This window comes from Nothoprocta perdicaria, unplaced genomic scaffold (genome assembly GCF_003342845.1).
Source record: "Nothoprocta perdicaria isolate Ctin4 unplaced genomic scaffold, notPer1 scaffold_139, whole genome shotgun sequence".
Classification (NCBI taxonomy): Eukaryota; Metazoa; Chordata; class Aves; order Tinamiformes; family Tinamidae; genus Nothoprocta; species Nothoprocta perdicaria.
The window spans coordinates 871,946-889,949 of NW_020454527.1; the positions used below are offsets into that span (position 1 = coordinate 871,946).

Genomic DNA, 18,004 nt, shown 5'->3' on the forward strand with positions numbered 1-18,004 from the left:
TGTCATTAAAAATTAAGAAGAAGAAAGAAAAGAAGATGATTAATATAAATTAAACTGGAAAAAATATGAAGAAATGTTAATGGCAGCAAAGAAAGAAATCTCTTCATTTGCCCTCTTTCTACATTTCAGATGCAAAAGAGTGAGGCTTTTCTTTGACATTTTTCTTTACAGGCATTTGGATGAAGTTTAAAAGTCACAAACCCAGGGTAAACACATACTTGGCCAGAGTGGAGTATTTCCAAAAAAATAAAAGAGAAGAAAAGACTAAGTGTGAAGCAACTGGAAAAGTCCTCATAGGATTTTGATTCAAAAGTAATTTTGGTTGCCTTGCCTTTAAAGAAGTGAAAATTGATGAGGATTTGTTGACTTGAATCCAGCTTGCATTAGGTTGAGTATGGATGAAAAAGAAAATATAAAATACAGTAATAACAATGGAATATCCGAAGGAAAAATAAAGGAGTGTAAAGGCAAAATGAAAACTGGAATGGTATCAATACACCTAAGTATAAAAAAGGAGTAGCTTACATAAGTGATAATCTAGTGTCTGGAGCCACTGCCATAAAGTATTTTTAATAAGAATGTAAAAGACCTATTCTGAAGCCCACAGAGGTCACTCTGAGATGATGGCTCCATTCCAATGGGAGGGGGTCAGGGTCAGGTTAGTTTACAGTAGAACAGACCAGACTGCTTCTCAGTGGTTGGTAATGCAGCCGTAAACGTTATGTTTCTAACTGAGACCTGGCGGATCGGGACAGCTTAGGTTTGAGACTTTAAGCCAAAAGGAGGCAAGGCTTTGAGAGGTCATTTCTCATTGTGTGTAAACCTACAATGTTTGCCCCCGAAATACTATGTTTTCACACAAAGTCACTGCAATGGAATAGTACCTTAATGCTGTTAAGGCTGCACTTATGTGCAGTGGCATAATGCCTAAATTCAATCTGGTACAGCTGTGAAGTTTCATGTGCCTTCCTTCCTCACTATAAACTAAGTCCTTGATTCAGTGAATGAGATTTAASTGGAAGAGAAAGGGGAATGCACCAGCACTAGCTATTTCCAAGAGAAGGAGGAGAAGTGAAATCCCATTGCACAGTGGGTAACATCACATTTATCACACTTCAAGTTGGGATGTTTATCTAGAGAACTACGAGCTCATAAATCAGAAGAGTTACTCATTACATTTATTAAATTAATCATTAGATGGAAAAAATGACAGAGAGAAAAAGAGAGAGAAAGAAGAAAGCAGATGAAAAAGTCCAAAGAACAGGGTTTCATTTATTAATCTTAAGGTACTAAGTTAATCATACAACAGTGAAGCATTATTATCAGGTTTAATCCTAAAGGCTGTTTATGGCAATCATATCTAAGTCTTTGCCTAAAGTAGCAGAGCAATAATCTGATTCCGCAAAGTGGAAAATATTTGAATTTCTCCAAAAATATTCCAAACACAAAGGAAAGCTGGAGGAGTTTGGGGAGTGTAAGTATAGGCCTCTCCTGCTAAATCTCATTCAGTGGAGACCGACAGATTGAAGGTGACTTGCTTTCCAAGAAAAAGAGGAGGAGAAAAACACATTCTAATAAATGGCTGCTTTTGAAGTATGTTGTTTGTGTTATAATCTGTAATTCAGACAGTTTCTGTCACCTAGACAGTTGGGTCAAAAGGCTGTTCAGGGGGGAAAAAAAAAACAAAAAACAAAGATAGTTGATTAAGTCACCTTGCTTAGTACTCAGGCAACGACAGACTTTGTCTTTAGTTGAATAAGAGAAATTGAAAGACAGCTATCAAGTTTGAATATAAAGTTGAGGAGCATTTGGAAGCTGATGGCTGCTGAGGTCAAACTGAGCATCCCCTGTTAGGGGCTGGTGTCATAGATAGCTGCCCATTTGTATTAAATATGTTGATAACAGAAGGTTATAGTCTGCCCAGTAAGTCCTGCCCACCTCTCTGTCTTGTCATTTTTTTGTACAGTGGCAGAGTGAAAAACAATGCAGCCTGTGGGTGGCAAGCACCTAGGTTACTGTAACGTAGACCATCCTCCTCCAGAAATTCAGGGAAAACAAGATGTGGGAAAGAGTCCACGTCTACCTGGTGTCTCTGATATGCTGAGAACATCTTTTCAAAATCTTCTAGATCCAGAACTTTGAATGCCTTTAAATCATCAATCTCATTCCAGATTGTGCCATGGATCCTCTCCTGAAGAAGAAAGAAAGAAAGAAAGAAAGAAAAAAAAAAAATAAAAAAAGACATATTTTAAAGAGATACAGCATAGCAAAACTTCTAGCTAAGCATGTCAAAATCCATTTGGACAGATCATCACTGCTATCCACTTGATGCATTCCTATCCCTTGCTGCTGTCATTTTAGAAGGTACATTTTATTTCTAAGGTTAAAGGAGAAAAAATAGGGTCTTTTTTAAAAGCATACTGCATATTTTGTATTTTTCATCACAGCAAGCCTCTGACAAAAGGTCACATTCCAAGATTAGCAGACCTCATCTCAACAACCATGATTCCACAGTATGTTTCCGTTCAAGAGTGGCCATCCGTCTAACACAATGACTGTGGCCATGCTGAAAGAAGTGTTACCAACCTAAGGAAAAAGCTTAGGAAGTGCTCTGATGTATGACATACCCCAGACACAAGTCTTACCGCCTGCAAATTTWACCAGATTCTGGTGTAAATCCAAAGACTACATTGTTTCTATTCTGCTYGTGTATGAAAGCATTTTACCATTTATTTTTCTTTTTAAATCTCCAAGGCTCTGAGACTTTGAAGTCTGATTGTTTCCTATTATGTGATCTCCATTGTCCATGAGTCCTTTATCAATACACATAGCTTTCTGAAAGACTTCCATCAACACAAACAGCAGAAGTTCACAACATGTGTGATACAGTATGTGAATGTTGGGAAATCCTAGCTGTCTGGCAGACAGATGACTAGTATGGATGGAAGAAACATCACACTGGGCAAATAAAGACCTATCATCGTTCAACATTACTCTCCACCAGTCCTGGATCAATTATGCTCAAATAATATMTGAATACTCAATGAACTCATATAGTATATGAAGCAGCAGTTATCCTCAGCTAGTAGAAGAACGTGAGGTATCCTCCTCAATCCCCACATGGTTGTTCTTGCCAGCAAAGAGGACACAATGACAGAATTACTTTTCTTTCCACTGAATGTTAAGATGTATGTGGTATGAGACAAGTTTTGGGCAATGTATTCATTCAGAAATGGAAAAGTTACACTTGAGAGCAGATATCACTATCTTCCTGTATATGTTGTTAATGAAGTACATTTAGAGCACTTTACTGAAGGGGGAAAAAAATGAAGTTGCCTAAAAGGAAAAGGAATGGACAGAAGGAATTGTAAAGAGACCTGAGCAAACTCTGGAGATGGAGAGCCAGCAGAGAACAGATGCAGAGAAAGCGAGAAACAGAAAGTGATGGCAAAGAAACCCTCAGACTGGCTCCAGCTCTGAAGTACCTGACTTGCACCTATGAAGCAAAGTGTGTTAACACTTCATTATAGGAACTAATTAGGAACAGGCTCCACTTCCCAAATATAGTCATGAAAAGAATGAGAGAAATGTGCTAAGCCATGAGGCTCAAGCAGCAAGGGAAAACCTGATGAGAAGATGAAAGGAGAAGGAAATAAAGGTGCGAAGTGTTCTGGAGGAAATTYCTGGCAGGACAGACACTGTGGAGGAAAACCAACACCCTGCCTCCAGGGGCAGCCTGTGAATGCCTGAAGACAGGGAGGAAGGGGTGGCTGACTACTMTATATATATAGTATATATATGATAGTATATCCCAAATGCAGCCACCCCCAAACAGGCTCACCAGCATAATTGTAACATTCTTTACCATCAGTGTGGCCTTGCTTTACATAATACCAAAACATGAGGACCTTGTGATTAAAACAACAAATGAGTTTGGGAGGCTCACTTTAATCAAAGAAATAGGAGAAACAGCAAAGTTAATTTTCATTTTATCCTGTTCCTGGACTCTACTGCCAATCTCTGTCAGAAGCATCCAAGCAATGGGATCATTCTCATTCAGTTTCCAGGCTGGCTATATAAACCTCAAGTTACAAACCCTGAGGGTTGTATTCAAACTTCAGAGTGTTTCTCAGAGTCCCTCACTGTTCCAATTGCTCATCAAGCACCGGGGTAAACAATATAGGCTGGGGAAAGCCCCAGTAAAACCGGGCTGGGGAAAGCCAGGGCACAGGACTTCAGGAACAGCCACTGGTGTCATTARTGGGATGAGGCCCTGAGGATACCAAGAAGCTACATCTCATGTTTGAATATGACTCAAGTGACAGCTACTCATATGAATCTTGTAGATCTACTTATCAGGCTGTAAATCTCTCATGACAGCAAAATTTCCCTATAAATGTTGGGAACAATGAGAATGTGCTACTGAACAGGCTTACTTATCTCATTGGGTTGCAGAGGTGGCAAAACAGGCAGTTCTGAGCCTAGCAAAGGGAGCACAACTAGTTATCCTGAGTATCTTCCCAGAAAAAAACAACCTCAAAGAAGTTAAAGTGATTCTCATTTCATCTGGATTTGCTTTAAGATCCTGGTTGAATCTGGTCCTGTATAAGGTGACGATAGGAAGTAGGAAGACAAATTTCAAACTTGCACTCACTGCAATAATGCAGAGATCTTTGACCCAAGTGGACTAATTTTGATTATAAAAAAAACAGGTAATCCAGCCAAACTAAACGCAAGGCAGGCACAGGTATAAGCAACTTTTGTTACACAGAGCACTTGCAAAGAGGCTGTCCTTTCTATTCCTACTCTAAGCTCTGCCCTTGAAAACTTTCATGTTACTGCCAGACAATTTCCTACCCTGAGCTCCTGCTACTCAGTTATGGATTAACTGGCTGATAGTTCCTTGTCATCAGCCAGAGAGACCAAGCATTTTAAGAGAAACAGACTTGCATAATGTGGTTGCTATGATAAATGATTCCCTCAGCACCATAAAAAATATTTATGGTCCCTAACTAACAATTTAAAAATAAAGTAAATTCTTTACTTCTTTCCTTTTTTTTTTCCCCCCTTACAGAAGAAAAAGGAGGTCACTTGATCTGTAGCATACATTTCCCCCCCTATTTATTTATTTATTTTTACTACARGTCTGCCAAGCCGTGTGGTTTCTCTGTTGCACAAAGCCTTGGCCCCTTTTGAGAAACAAATCAAATGAACTACATTTCCCAGAGTCCTCTAGCAAAACAGCAGCATACACTGTCTGAGGAAACATCTCTTTGGCCAGATTAAGGGTTTACCAGCTTTTGCTCCACCAAGCTGAGCTTTTGGTACGTTGCAAATAACATTTTGCTCGTTGCAGCTCCTGTGATTATGTCATTGCACTTTTTCAAAGGAACTAAATTTGTTGGGAGGCCTATCAAAATTAGAGAATGGCAGGGCTTCATGAAACTAGAAATCATATCAGTTGGTTCTCTGCTACACTGACCAGGTGATTTATTTGCCCTGCAAGATAAATAAAAATATTCTCAAGTCACTCAACTCCATTCTGTCTTAATAATGTCACAGCATGAGTGAAAAAGTACAGTACTTTAGGATGCCCTTTCATCCAATCCTGCAATTCCAGATACATTAGAAACTCCAAGTGTTTTAGGAATACTGGTAAAGGCTATTTCCAAATATTTTTAAAATATTAGCCGTCAAAAAGTGAAACAGATTAAAACGTGATTTATCTTTCATTCCATTATTGATCTGAAAAAAAAAAATCAACAAAGTGGATCTCAAATTTCTTTTTTGATATCTGATCGTTTTTCTTAGTTTAAGAAAACTTCACTTTGAGCAAAAATTACATTTCTGGCATGTTTGTTAATTGAGACAGCTGTTTTATCTCACTGTAGGATTAGGCACCACCAAGGCTATTATGAGTAGCTTCACACTGAGATTCTGTAGAWATCTTTTCATTAATTTTAAATCTCTGGCAGCAGCCCTGCATCATTGTCTGCACTGGTCCTTGGGCTACTTTAAGGTAGAAAGTTCCAGAATTCTCTATATCATTTTCTAAAAATGAACATTTTCTGCTCACATGCTTGGTTTTTATTTTTTTTCCCTCCTCCTTATTCCTATAGTATATGTAGAACAAACACGTTTCTTCTGAAACTACCTCATACAGGTCTGTCTAGGGCAAGCTGAATCAAGTCCCTTTTAGATCATCTCATCTACTGGAATCACGAACAGTATCTGCCTGACTCTTGGTGGATCGCTCTCCTCCAGCCCTGGGGTAATAAAAACCACAACTGAAGACTTAACTTACTTTGATAACTTCAAATGAATACATTTGTATTTATTAAAAACCTAATGAWATGGATCCATACTTCCAGAGTGCTTAAAACCATCATTTGAACTAACCATAAATATCTGGTCCCTGTTTGACCTTGGGTGTTGTGAAAAGCTCAGGGTGGGAGAGCGACTCCRCTTTCTGTCTAGAAACAAAGAAAGGAATCTTTCCAGGACATTACAGTGGTTACAGTGCAATGTCTTTTTCTTAAAAAACAGAGATCCTTGGCACCAGCACTACTATAGAACTGTATGAATGGAATTCACAGACAATACTGCAGTGCCCTATGAATGGATCTGCGGTGTGGAAGGGATTAGCCAGAACTCAGTCAATCTATGCATCTAAATGGCTTTGCGCTCACCATTAGCCCAGATCAAAGCTAATACAAAGTCTGTAATTCCCAGAGGAAATTAGCTGGTTGGTGGTTGTTTCCTTGTTCGAAGCACGAATACTTTCCAGACAAGTCTTTTCTGACTTCTCTTTCTCGGTGGCACCCTTGGGAACTGTAGGCAATCTGTTATTGTCAACTGCTAAGAGCTAGAATATATTTGATCATTCTTGTAACACCCAACAAATCAATCCTTTCTTTCCAAAGACAATGCCAATACTGGGGAAAAAAAAAAAAGGTGTCATATGAATGTCCTGCAGAACAGACTTAATTCCTATATAGAGAAAACCCCTCACAAGCAAATCCCTCTTGCCCAACTCCATCCATACTTCTCTCAGGTTCTCTTAACATTCTCTTCCTCCATTAGGGCTGCCTGCATTTATCAAAGCTTAGAAGAGAGSCTCAGCACTAACTGCTTTAAGAAGGATGGGCCAGACAAGATGCAGAGATACCCTAGTGATGAATAAAAGGGCTATTTCTCTTAGTTGCAGCCTGGAGCTGGATCACTGCACCTCACTATGCTTCATGGTGCAGACATGCTCTTATACTCTCTGCTTATTGGTGCAGTTAATAGTAATAGTAATAATTATAAAAGTCATACATGTATCAAAAAAAATTTTGAGGGAAAAATTTGTGTTCATGTAAATTGAAAGCCAAGCATTGTCAAAACAACACAATAATACTGAATGATATTGCCAGCCCTTAGGGTCCCATGCTTGAAAACTAGAGGTATGATGACTACACACACACACACTCCTTACCCCAGCTGGTATGCTCCCTGTGAGTCTTTATTAATTTATGTGTGGCTATTTTGCTTCTGGATAAACACTGCGGAAATGCTGCAACATAAACAACATGTAAGATAAGGCCATTCAACCTACCCATGACTCTGCATTCAGAAGAATTCAAACCCATGTATACAGAAAGAAGGTACCCGGGAATGAAGCAGGAAATCTGGAGCACTGATGAAGATGGTCAAAACACATTGCCTTCTCCAGCAGCCAGAGAAATTGAATAATCCCATAACAAAATGCACCCCAAAGAAGAGGGCAAGCCACTTTTGCAGTGTCTGACCGCAACCTTAGTAGTTTTGTCGAGACCTTACTAGGTCAAAACAGTCCTTGAAAAATTCTCCAAAAGGAAAATCCCTCCCTCCCTTTCCAACTATTTTGCCTTCCTCAAAACAGCATCTTTTACCCCCTTCACCACCCAGGCCTTCAATTTTATTAGCACAGCTGCCTTCACTCCTAACCAGAGGGCAGGATAAGCCTACAGTTACTGTACACTAAACAGAAACACCTGTGACTCTCTTTTTCATATACATTCATATATATACATATATTAGCTATTATTTCTTTTCTTCAGAGCACTAAGTTCCATGTTCGGAAAAGGAAAATAAATCCCTGTTCTTACATTCTCTCCCACACCCCCCACGTGGTCTTGACAGACAAGCACAGACGGTGCAGCAAATATTTCACTTCACTTTATTTTAAAGAAAAGGAGAGAGGGGGGGAAGAGAATTCTTGTGGCATTCCAGAGGTCCCTGGACACTCATTCCAAATGCCTGAGTTGGGCCCTGGGTGAGTTTCAGTCTAAAAGAGAACCTGGGTTTCTAGGCAGACATCCAAACTCAATACAGACACTTTTTTTTTTCCTTTCTAAACCAGTTTAAAAAAAAAATTAAGACCAAAAGAGAAATGGATGAAAAGCATAGAAAAGAAAGAGAGAGAAGTGGAGGGGCAGAAGAGATGACTGAGGTAACAAAAAATGTGTGCAAAAGGAACAGTGCAAAGGTTTATGTGCAAGACAGAGAGCAGTAACCGTGCAAGAAGGCAGCTTCCATTATAGCCATGAATGAATGGTGAGAACAAACAGGCCACCATGCCCTCTTCAACAGTCGTTCTTTCCAGGGTAGAGAAGACTGTATGGGGGGCTCTTTCTCACTGGGTTCTGTTCACATTGGCTCCAGACTTCCTTTTCCTTGATGCAAAAATGAGGGCAAATCTGGCACAACAGCCCTGGTGATGTCTGCCTCTGGCTTCAAGAAGATTGGGTCCCACTGCTGCTCTGCTGAATCAATAGTACCCTCCGACCTACTGCTGATGAATCTAACATGCAGCTTGGTCACCACAGATGTGCTGTACTGCTAGACAAYTGGAGAAACTCCCTCAAAACAGTTACTGACTCCTGTTGACTACTAAAAGTCACTAAATCACTGGCTTCTGTCACCGTGTGCTTCACAGCATCARTCATTATGGCTGCCTTTGGCAATTAAGTTCTTACCTCACTCAGTTTAGCCCAGTTGAAGGATTTCAGGGGGTGTGAAGGCTGCGGGATAGACTTCTTCTTCAGGCTGGTGCCACTGCTGCTGAAGGTGCTTGTTGGAGGGGGAGCCATCCCCATGCTGAAGAAAGGTGGTGCTCCTGGTGGGGGAGGAGGTCCTCCTGGAGGAGGTGGTGGAGCAGGAGGAGGGGGACAACTGGAGAAAGGCAGAGGGGGTGGCAGTGGAGGCGAATTCTCTGACATGAGAGAAGAGGACAAAGCTAATGGGCCACCAGGAGGGGGTGGCGGTGGGGGTGGGAAAGAAATGCTGCCACCTTGCTGAAAAATAAAAAAAAATAAAAAAAAAATAAAAAAAAAGACACATAGAAAAAGAAAGCAAACAGTTTAAAGATAAAATAACTCCATGTTGCCAGCTGATGTGATTTTATTGCAAGTCTCAAAATATTTGGTGTTTTCTTTAAAACCTCCTGCACTCAAAGCCCTGCAATAAAGGGAGGAATCTCAGCTTTCATTTAAGAGAAAGTTTCAAGCGCTTAAAGCTGTGGAGAAGAGCTTGAAAAAAAGGAACCATAAATGGCTCAGAAAAGCAGAAAGGTAGTAAAAGAAGCCAAAATATATTATTTTCTCCTTATGTATGAAAAAAAAAGATAAAAGTTCAATATTGTAAACTTTTGAACTCCTGGGTTTTGAACCCGAGGGTTTGAAATACTGAATACCTGTGATTAAGACTACAGTAACACAAAGTGGGAGAAGGGAGGAGGGAGTGAATCCCGTTTTCTGCAGTGTCCTGGTAATCAAGGCTTAGGCAAACTATGACAGATGCAGCACCAAGCAGGAGACAGCATCTGCAAATGTCACTTCTGCAGTTACAAGGCAATGCAGACCCTCTTGCATGCAGACGCATGACATGGGTTCTGTTTCTCCACTAAAATCCACTTTCATATCTGTGAGACTTCTCTTTGTTCTACTAGAATGACAATCATGGCCACCTATTACACCCACTCATAGTAAAAATTATGGTTAGAGGAGGACACATGCACCTCAGTAATTCTCAAATATCACAAAGAAAGGGCTGAGGAAAAGGAATGAAATATCCCATTCCTGCGTTATCCTTTCTATACCACTTGCTCAAGTAATATGGTGTCTACTGAAAGTCTAAGCAGCTTATAAGCATTTGTATTTGTGGCTGCCTGGTCAGGCTCTCCCCTGTACAGGCCACAGGAAGATTTTCACTCATTATATGTTTTTCTTCATCATTTGCTAGTTAGCAGGGTTTTTTAACAAGGACAGGAAGAATCCCAGTCTCATACCGAGAACTCATTAAGTTGGGCTACCAAGTCGTTCATCTGGTCCCGCGTCTGGCGCAGCTCCAAGGATTCCTTCTGTAGCTTGTCCTTCATTTTGTTTAGCGTCTTCATCATTTCATCTTTCTCTTGGGTCTTTGTCTCACATTCCCGTTCCTTCTTCTCTAGCCTGCTCATTAGCTCGGCATGATCTAGGAGGAAAAGGGAAATAGAGTGGATGAAACAGAACTCATGAACAACAGTCCCCCAAGGTGACTTAAGTTACAGTGGAGTAAAACCAACATAATTCTGTTAGTTCAACTATGGGCAAGAAATAAGAGCAGGGAAACAAAAATGAAGCTAATTGTCTTGACAGTGATCTTCAGTGATTAAGATATTGAGACAGTGGTGTCTAATCTTCACTTGGATTGAGGAAAGTTTGAGGGAAGCTCTGTCCTATGAACCACTAAAACTGATCGGCATGAGACACAGGAAAATGCACTGGGAGAAAGAAAGCAGGACTAGTCCATGAAAGAAAACACTGGACAGTTTGTTCTGCCCACCTCTTTCTGTGACTGAATCAGGATTTTCCTCTCTCACTTCTCCAAAAAGAGCAGGAATACTCACCTTTCCGGAATTTCTCTGCTTGATCCCTCCACTGCTTGACTTCATTTTCGTTCACCAGCCTGGAAGATGGAATCAGGTCATTTAAGCTTGCTTGGAGCTACCCAGCTCAGAGAATAAGTAGCTATCATGTGTAGTAATCAACAAAAGGCAACCTGATGGATTTTCACAAGTTTATATAGAATCATATCAATGGTCAGTCCAGTTCCAGRTCGCCCAGTCCCTCATACAGTCAACAGGTAATATTACAAATGTGATGTCTTATGCTCAAAGCCCTAAAAAGAACTAAAGAACCCGAAGGAAAAAAATCCTGACATTTTTGTGTTGAGGCAGTAAAAGTTAAGTCAAAACTGCCAATCTACTGATATTTAATGAGAGAAGTCATAGCTAAAACCCCTGTTGCTTTTATGGGTTACAAATTATCCTACCCTTGTTAGAAGGCTGAATTACCACTCTTCTTTTTTTTTTTTTCCCCCTACTTCAGTGGTTCTATTTTTCTTTCTTTCAAGGAGAAAGGAGGGTTATCTGTTGGGTAATATATCAGTTACCATGCAATGCTCATATCTCATRCTGGCACAGCTATTTCCTATTACTGACAGAAAATATGCAGGGCATGCTAGGGATTGATTAGATATGCAAACTGAGGAGTAGCTATGAAAGTAGAAGTTCTTGATATGAAGACAAAGATCAACATCAACATATTTTTCCATAATGAGAAATCAGTTTTAATTTTGGCTCATGTCTGTAACAGTAGGGACTATAAGACTTTTAATATAAGAGAATTTGGTTATATATGAGGTTTATGTTCTGTGAGAATGCCCCTTGCAGTGGATAATCCAGCATGGCAATGGGTCATGAATTACCTGCAGAGGTAGATGTATGGGATGCAGAATCTGAAAGTTAAGCTAAAAAAGGACTGAGAAAAAGGGAATTGAGATGAGAATCAGCATATGTAGCTAGACTTCTCAACTGATACCTACTACATGAAAAAAAAAAAAAAACGGTAGAACTCTTGGTCAATTTTGTGGGCAACTGCATGTAGACACGTTATAGAGAGGTAAAAGGTGGCATCCCTTACATGAAGGCTGCTATCCACTATCTGAAATTGTTTTAAAGTACGTGCTTATTAATGGGGAATAAGGTGTAAGTAGAGATGACCACATTTTTTGAAAATGTCAATGCAATCTTTCATCAATATTTTGACAGAAGAAAGACACATGGGAAAACCTCATTATATTATTGAGGGTATTGGAACTTAAAAGGCAAAAGTAAGGATTTTCCTGAAAAATACAGGCTAGTTGGATGTAATTTGGAATAAAGCCAAGTTCAGAAGACTAACAAAAAATATGAATCTGTAATTAAAAAATGAAAATTCTCAGTTATGATATTTTATTTGCTAAATATTTACATAATTATTATATTTTAACACCTGTGTAGCAATTAAAGATAATAGTGCAGCTTACATTTTAATTATATTTTTGACATTGAAATTTTCCAGCGGGGCTATATCTGGATCATCTCCTCGCTCATCCTGAAGAACAATTTGTTGCAGTATTCGGTCCAACAGCTGCCACTGCTGAAAATTTCCTCCATTCCTCTTATCTGTACGGAAAAAAATCAGCTCATGAGTTCTTCCATTTTCATGCCAAAGTGTGCAGACCTACCACCAGACTGGCATTCCTTCCTTTCTGTTTCCTATCGTAAAACCCTAAAAAAATAAAACATAGAACACAGGACTTTGCACTGTGCTAGTGGCATATCAAACCAGAACAAGATCGGCATGTGCAAATCTGTGCCTAAGTTGCACATTCCGGGTGTGGGACCCTTTTGGTAACTTGCACTTTAAACCAGCTACCGCAGTGACTGGTACTTTCTGGGGCTTGATATTTATTTTTGGTACTTAGATAACATTGTGAATAGGCACTACAAAAAAAACTTCAGATTTTCTGCCTGCATACGCAGTTACTTGAAGGTCAAAGAAATTCATCTGGTATAAAAATTCATAAAAATATGACCAAAAGGTGTGGAGAAAAAAGACGGAAATGGATCAAAAAGGAACTGATTCCATAGACAGCAAATGGAATAGCCAGGGAAAAAAAATCACTTTAGGTCCTTGAGTTTTATAATCCGGACCTTCAATTGCTTTTAAATTGCTTCTATATAATTCTGCGCTCTAGCCTAGCAGGATATGATCCTTCTGMCACCAATAATATTCTAGGTCAATATCCAAAGCTCAAAACCTAAGGATTGTCTAAAATAATAGTATCAAGGAGATCAATTGGACAAAAAAATGCTTAAATTTGTGCATGGGAATACTTCTAAGTGCCTGATCACATTACCTCCTGAAAAAGCATATACAGTATATATCTCCCTCTTGTTCCCATCTTAGTTCCTCAGTTTGACTGCTCAAATATGGCTGAAAGTAATCAAAGTCAATGAAAGTCMTCCCCTGACACCTATGAAGATTAAGGCAGGTAGTTCTGTGGTCCTCTTGCTGTGCCCTGTTTTGGTTGCTACACTCTGAAATCATAACTGAATTATTTCATCTGACAGTTATCAAGTAGATTCCTATCACCTCTCTTGAAAACAAATGCCAGTSTTATTTTTTATTTTGCATTTGGGAGCCTTCCACTGATGCACTGCCATGAGACACTGGCCAAAAAACTTGTAGATTTTTTCAGTGATAGAACAGCTTTCATTTCTGTATTGCTTCTCTGAAAAGTTCCTCACTGCATTTTGTTAACATTCAAAATGGTGCCTATTTCTGGGAATTCCTGCTYTGGAGCACAAGAGCTCTTTCTTTTTCAAAGCTTCTAATTTAAAGCCATTAAAAGCTCTGTCATTGACTAATTGGAATGCCTCCAGCTACTTAACTTTATTTGCAAATGCAGAGAGGTCAAACTGCTGCTTTATGTATTGCAACAAAATTGGCTGGCTAGCATCAGTGGCAGATACCAAATCTCTTAAGCCACTGTCAAGATCTCAATGAAAGACAAAAAAAATGTGTATCCTGGCATCTGTCACCCCTTACCTATATACCAAAGTTTCCCATTTTTCCACTGCCCCTTGCTCTGGGGAATAGTGATGTACTCACAAGGCATCTGCAAGCAGTGCTGGAGGATGGATAACAAATAGGGATAGGCATCTGTATGCTTCAATCTCTTCTTGATCAGCTCAAACATCTGAGAGGCGCTTTTTGTATCAATGTGGATCTGAAGTGAGAGAAGGCAGTGAAAGAAAAAGTGAGACAAAAAACAGGCACAGTGAAAGCCTGGCTAACTGTGAAAGGTCTGATCAACAGAGACAGGCAAACTTTCAGCAACTGGACTGTTGCAAAGTTACTTGCAACGTCCAGCTCCAGTGAGGAGGCACATAGGACTTTGCGATGACCACTGACAACTCAACTCCAATAAGGAGAATATTCTCCAAGGGATGAAAAATTGGGAGGCATGCAAAGCCACCAAAAGCTTTCTGGAGCAAACAAAACATTTGGGTTCTAAAAAGTAGTGACACAAATAGCAGAAAGTAAGCAGAAAAGGGCTGAATGTTCTGTATTGGTGTGCAGCAGAGGCCAGTCACGGACAAAAAGGAAATTACATCATTTTCCTGAGCCCTACAGTCCCTTCCTGTGGCTAGACGTTGTGGAAACTGCCTTTACTGTATGCTTGTCTTCACTGATTGTCAAAGCATTGATCTTCTCTATAACCTCCGAGGTGACAACCTTCAGAAGAATTTCCTGAGTTCTATCAAGTAAAGTAAAAAGAGTCCAAGCTTCACCTATGGTCTTGCGAAGAGAGTGTACAAATCTAGAATGCATCTGTATCATCAGGATTGAGAACATGAGAGCAGTGTTGAGAACCTCCTCCACTCCTGAACTTTCAGCCAAGCAAAAGAAATAAGTCTTTGTCAAAGATACTTGGCAGAAGCTGTGTCTGTAATCATTGTTTTCATTGTTCACACATCACAGATCCCTACTTGTTAAATGAGAAACAGTGAAAACAAGAGCACCAACCACTCTCAGCAGCCAAAGCCAATCATTGCAGTCAGGGAATGCAAGGGGAAGTTGCACAAAGGATCCAAAGCAGATGGTTCAGCTTTGGCAAGTTCAGGTACTCCGGAGAAAACTTACCAGATCAAACCTCTTGGCAAGCTCCAGGTCATCTTCGTTTCTGACCATCTCAAAGAAATCTAAGTGCCTAAAAGAAAATGGAAAAACAAAACAAAAACAAAACTGCCAGTGTTCACTGCATAATTCTGACTTCAAGTAAACCTGCCACTGCAGAAGTAGTAACACCTCATTTCTGCTAGYGGACCTGGAAATCAGCAAGTCTTTTTTACATGAAGTGTTGGACTATGTTTTAAGGCAACTCATAAGGGTCAATGACAGAAAGAAATGGCTGGCTGACGTACARGTGCGCTGTAATCCCCATGCTAAGGCACAGTGCTGAGGTAATGGCTGTTACAATTGCATATAAAATAAGAATGAGATGCAATGTCTGCAGTGATGATGCATTTTGAAAAAGCACACACCATGCTTGTTAACTAGATAATTTGAGCCATTTGCAATTTGTTTCTTTTACAATGTGGACCAGAGATGCATTTAGTTAAACAACAGGCTTCAGAGATACCTGTACATTTGCCTACCAATGAGCACAGCTGTGTATCTGTCTTGGGATTTGGGACAYTCATGAGACACATGTTTAACCATGGCACCTGGACTTCCCTTGCATGGAGACCAGAACACGGCAGATGGTCTGGGAAAGACATGGCACATTTCCCTGGCCTGACCTGGCACATAGTCTATGTAACTCCGGCATTTGGGATCCTCTCAAACTTCTGTATCATCCGTATCATTATGATCTGTGATATCCTCAAGTGCCCCTAAGTGCCTCCTGAATACTCCTTGTTACTAGCCAGAGAAACAGGGATGKTTCATGGGCTAGATTCTATTCTTGGCTACAACAGTATAGATCAAAAGCAACACTACCACTGCAGCTCTGTGGCAAGCCATAGACATATATTACTACAGTCTTTTCCTGTAGCATTACCATATAGATATATGCCCCCATTTGTTCAAAGATGTAAAGCCTCTATTTACAAAAAGCAGCTGGTGTTAATCTGGTGTTTATGTAAAATTTATCACCTTACAGCAGCTCCTGATATTGGATAATTGAAAAAAACAAAACAAAACAAAAAACAACCTAGAGGTTAATGCCTTGAAAGCTGCAGACATAGACATGATTCTTAGTTTTCCACCATATACTTGGGCAAACTAGACACTTCTGTCTAGCAAGTCCTTGCAGATCAGTCCTGCTCTATAGAAAAGGGAGGAGATAGACAGTCCCCATCCACAGACTATTCTCTGAAAGTGTGTCTTACCTGTCCAATGTGGCATTCTCGTGTCCTCTTAGCTTGTCAATGACAGGTTGAATTCCCAGCATTAGAAACTCATATCGTAGGTGTAATCGGAACTCCAAATTATCCTTAAGGATTGAGGAAAAAACAACATAATAGGTTCCTTTTTTTTTTTTTTTTTTTATGCACTTAAAAACTTTTAGTGCAATTAAAAAGATTTGCTTAAAAACTCAATTCTTCCCTTTTTTAACATCCGTCATCCAGACACTCAGATCACACCCCTGCAAACTGTGATCCCTTATCCTAAATGTTTCTAAATAATCCTACCATCCCAAGCTGAAATAACTAAAAATTAAGGCCTTTTCCCCCGTTTGCCTTAAAATGCAATCCTCATGTGCCTAGAATGAGTTTCAAGCATCCAGTAAGAAGGACAGCAYACTCCATGTTGCTCTGCAAAGACTGAAAGTCATTAGTGTTTAACCTGCTAGTCAACTGGACATCTTCTATGTGGTTACAGATGCACAATACTGCAGATTTCAAGTAACATTTTCAATTAATTAAATCAGCTTAAGCTATTCTCCTGATTCAAAAGGAAGTGATATTAATGAAGAAAAACAAGCCAACTGAAATTTTAAAAATATTCCACTTTGATTTTTGGGGGTTAAAATATCTCAAATCATTTCTGCATTGTAAACCAAATTTACTCTGCGCATATATAAAAAAAGAGCAAGTAGAACAGAATAATAAAGAAGGGCTTCTTGCTACAATTTTCTATGTTGCATTGGAAGAGGCTAGGAATGAAATAATAGGGAAGGCACTGATGGACGGATATTTACAATTTGCCCTTTTTCTACAAGTCATATTCACTCAAAAATACAAGCTTTGTGAGTTAATCTGCTAGCCATTCTCGGGTAAACTACTTGAAGAACAACATTTTAGATGGGATTTCCAAGGCAACAACTCACCTCACCAGCACCTGCATTCAGAACTGCATTGATAAAGGACATGATGGCTGTTTTGAGGTTCACTTCATCTCGATAACGCCCCATGCTTCGGTCTAGCTCATTCAACAAAGTCTGAAACAACAATGGGCAGTGTTAGAAGATACCATCCACTTCCTTGCACCATTTTCAATACTGTTCATGAAATCTGCAAACAGATATAGTTGTGTAAAAAGTAACTTTTTTCAAGGAATCATCTTGGCAATTTGGGCTATGTCATCAAAAAAAAAAAAAAAAAAAGAAGAAGAATATTGATAGGAATAAAATGTCCACATGATCCTAAAGAGAAAAAAAAAATTCTAAAGTAAACTAAAAAACCAAATGCCCTTTAAAATCTCTGTCAACATAATGTGAGAAAGCTTCCTAGTCAGCTAACTGTGCAGAGAATATGACAGAGAGTTTATACAGAAAAACAGAAAAACATCATCAGATACATATTCCCTTTCTACTTATGCCATTCACATAATTTTCACAATTTTTTTTTGAATGTCAGTAGGYTAGATTGCACTTGCAGATACAGTTATACCTGCATATACAGAGGTACAGTTCCTCCTTGTTCCTTCACTGGTAACCAATGACCTGRTCTTCACAAGCCCCTTTTAGGAATGTGCAATTAACAAAAATATCCCCTCACAGAACTCTTATAACTAAAAAGCTGAGTTACAAAGCTAAAGTGAAAAGTACAGTTAAATCCAAATTTCCATGTTATGTCCCCCTACTGAACAAACAGCAAATCGCATTT

General features: G+C 39.4%; 1 protein-coding gene across 3 annotated transcripts in view; it reads right to left on the reverse strand.

Moving 5' to 3' along the window:
• DAAM2 (dishevelled associated activator of morphogenesis 2) overlaps positions 1-18,004 on the reverse strand; it is a 188,676-nt gene that overhangs the window by 38,279 nt on the left and 132,393 nt on the right. For all 3 annotated transcript variants that reach the window (XM_026034035.1, XM_026034036.1, XM_026034034.1), the window contains 9 exons: positions 17,227-17,337; positions 16,286-16,389; positions 15,036-15,102; positions 14,001-14,118; positions 12,370-12,508; positions 10,910-10,968; positions 10,310-10,494; positions 9,000-9,317; positions 2,084-2,191 (listed from right to left, as the gene is read on the reverse strand). In XM_026034035.1, coding sequence (XP_025889820.1) covers positions 2,084-2,191; positions 9,000-9,317; positions 10,310-10,494; positions 10,910-10,968; positions 12,370-12,508; positions 14,001-14,118; positions 15,036-15,102; positions 16,286-16,389; positions 17,227-17,337 — 1,209 coding nt within the window. The remainder of the gene's footprint in view (positions 1-2,083; positions 2,192-8,999; positions 9,318-10,309; positions 10,495-10,909; positions 10,969-12,369; positions 12,509-14,000; positions 14,119-15,035; positions 15,103-16,285; positions 16,390-17,226; positions 17,338-18,004) is intronic.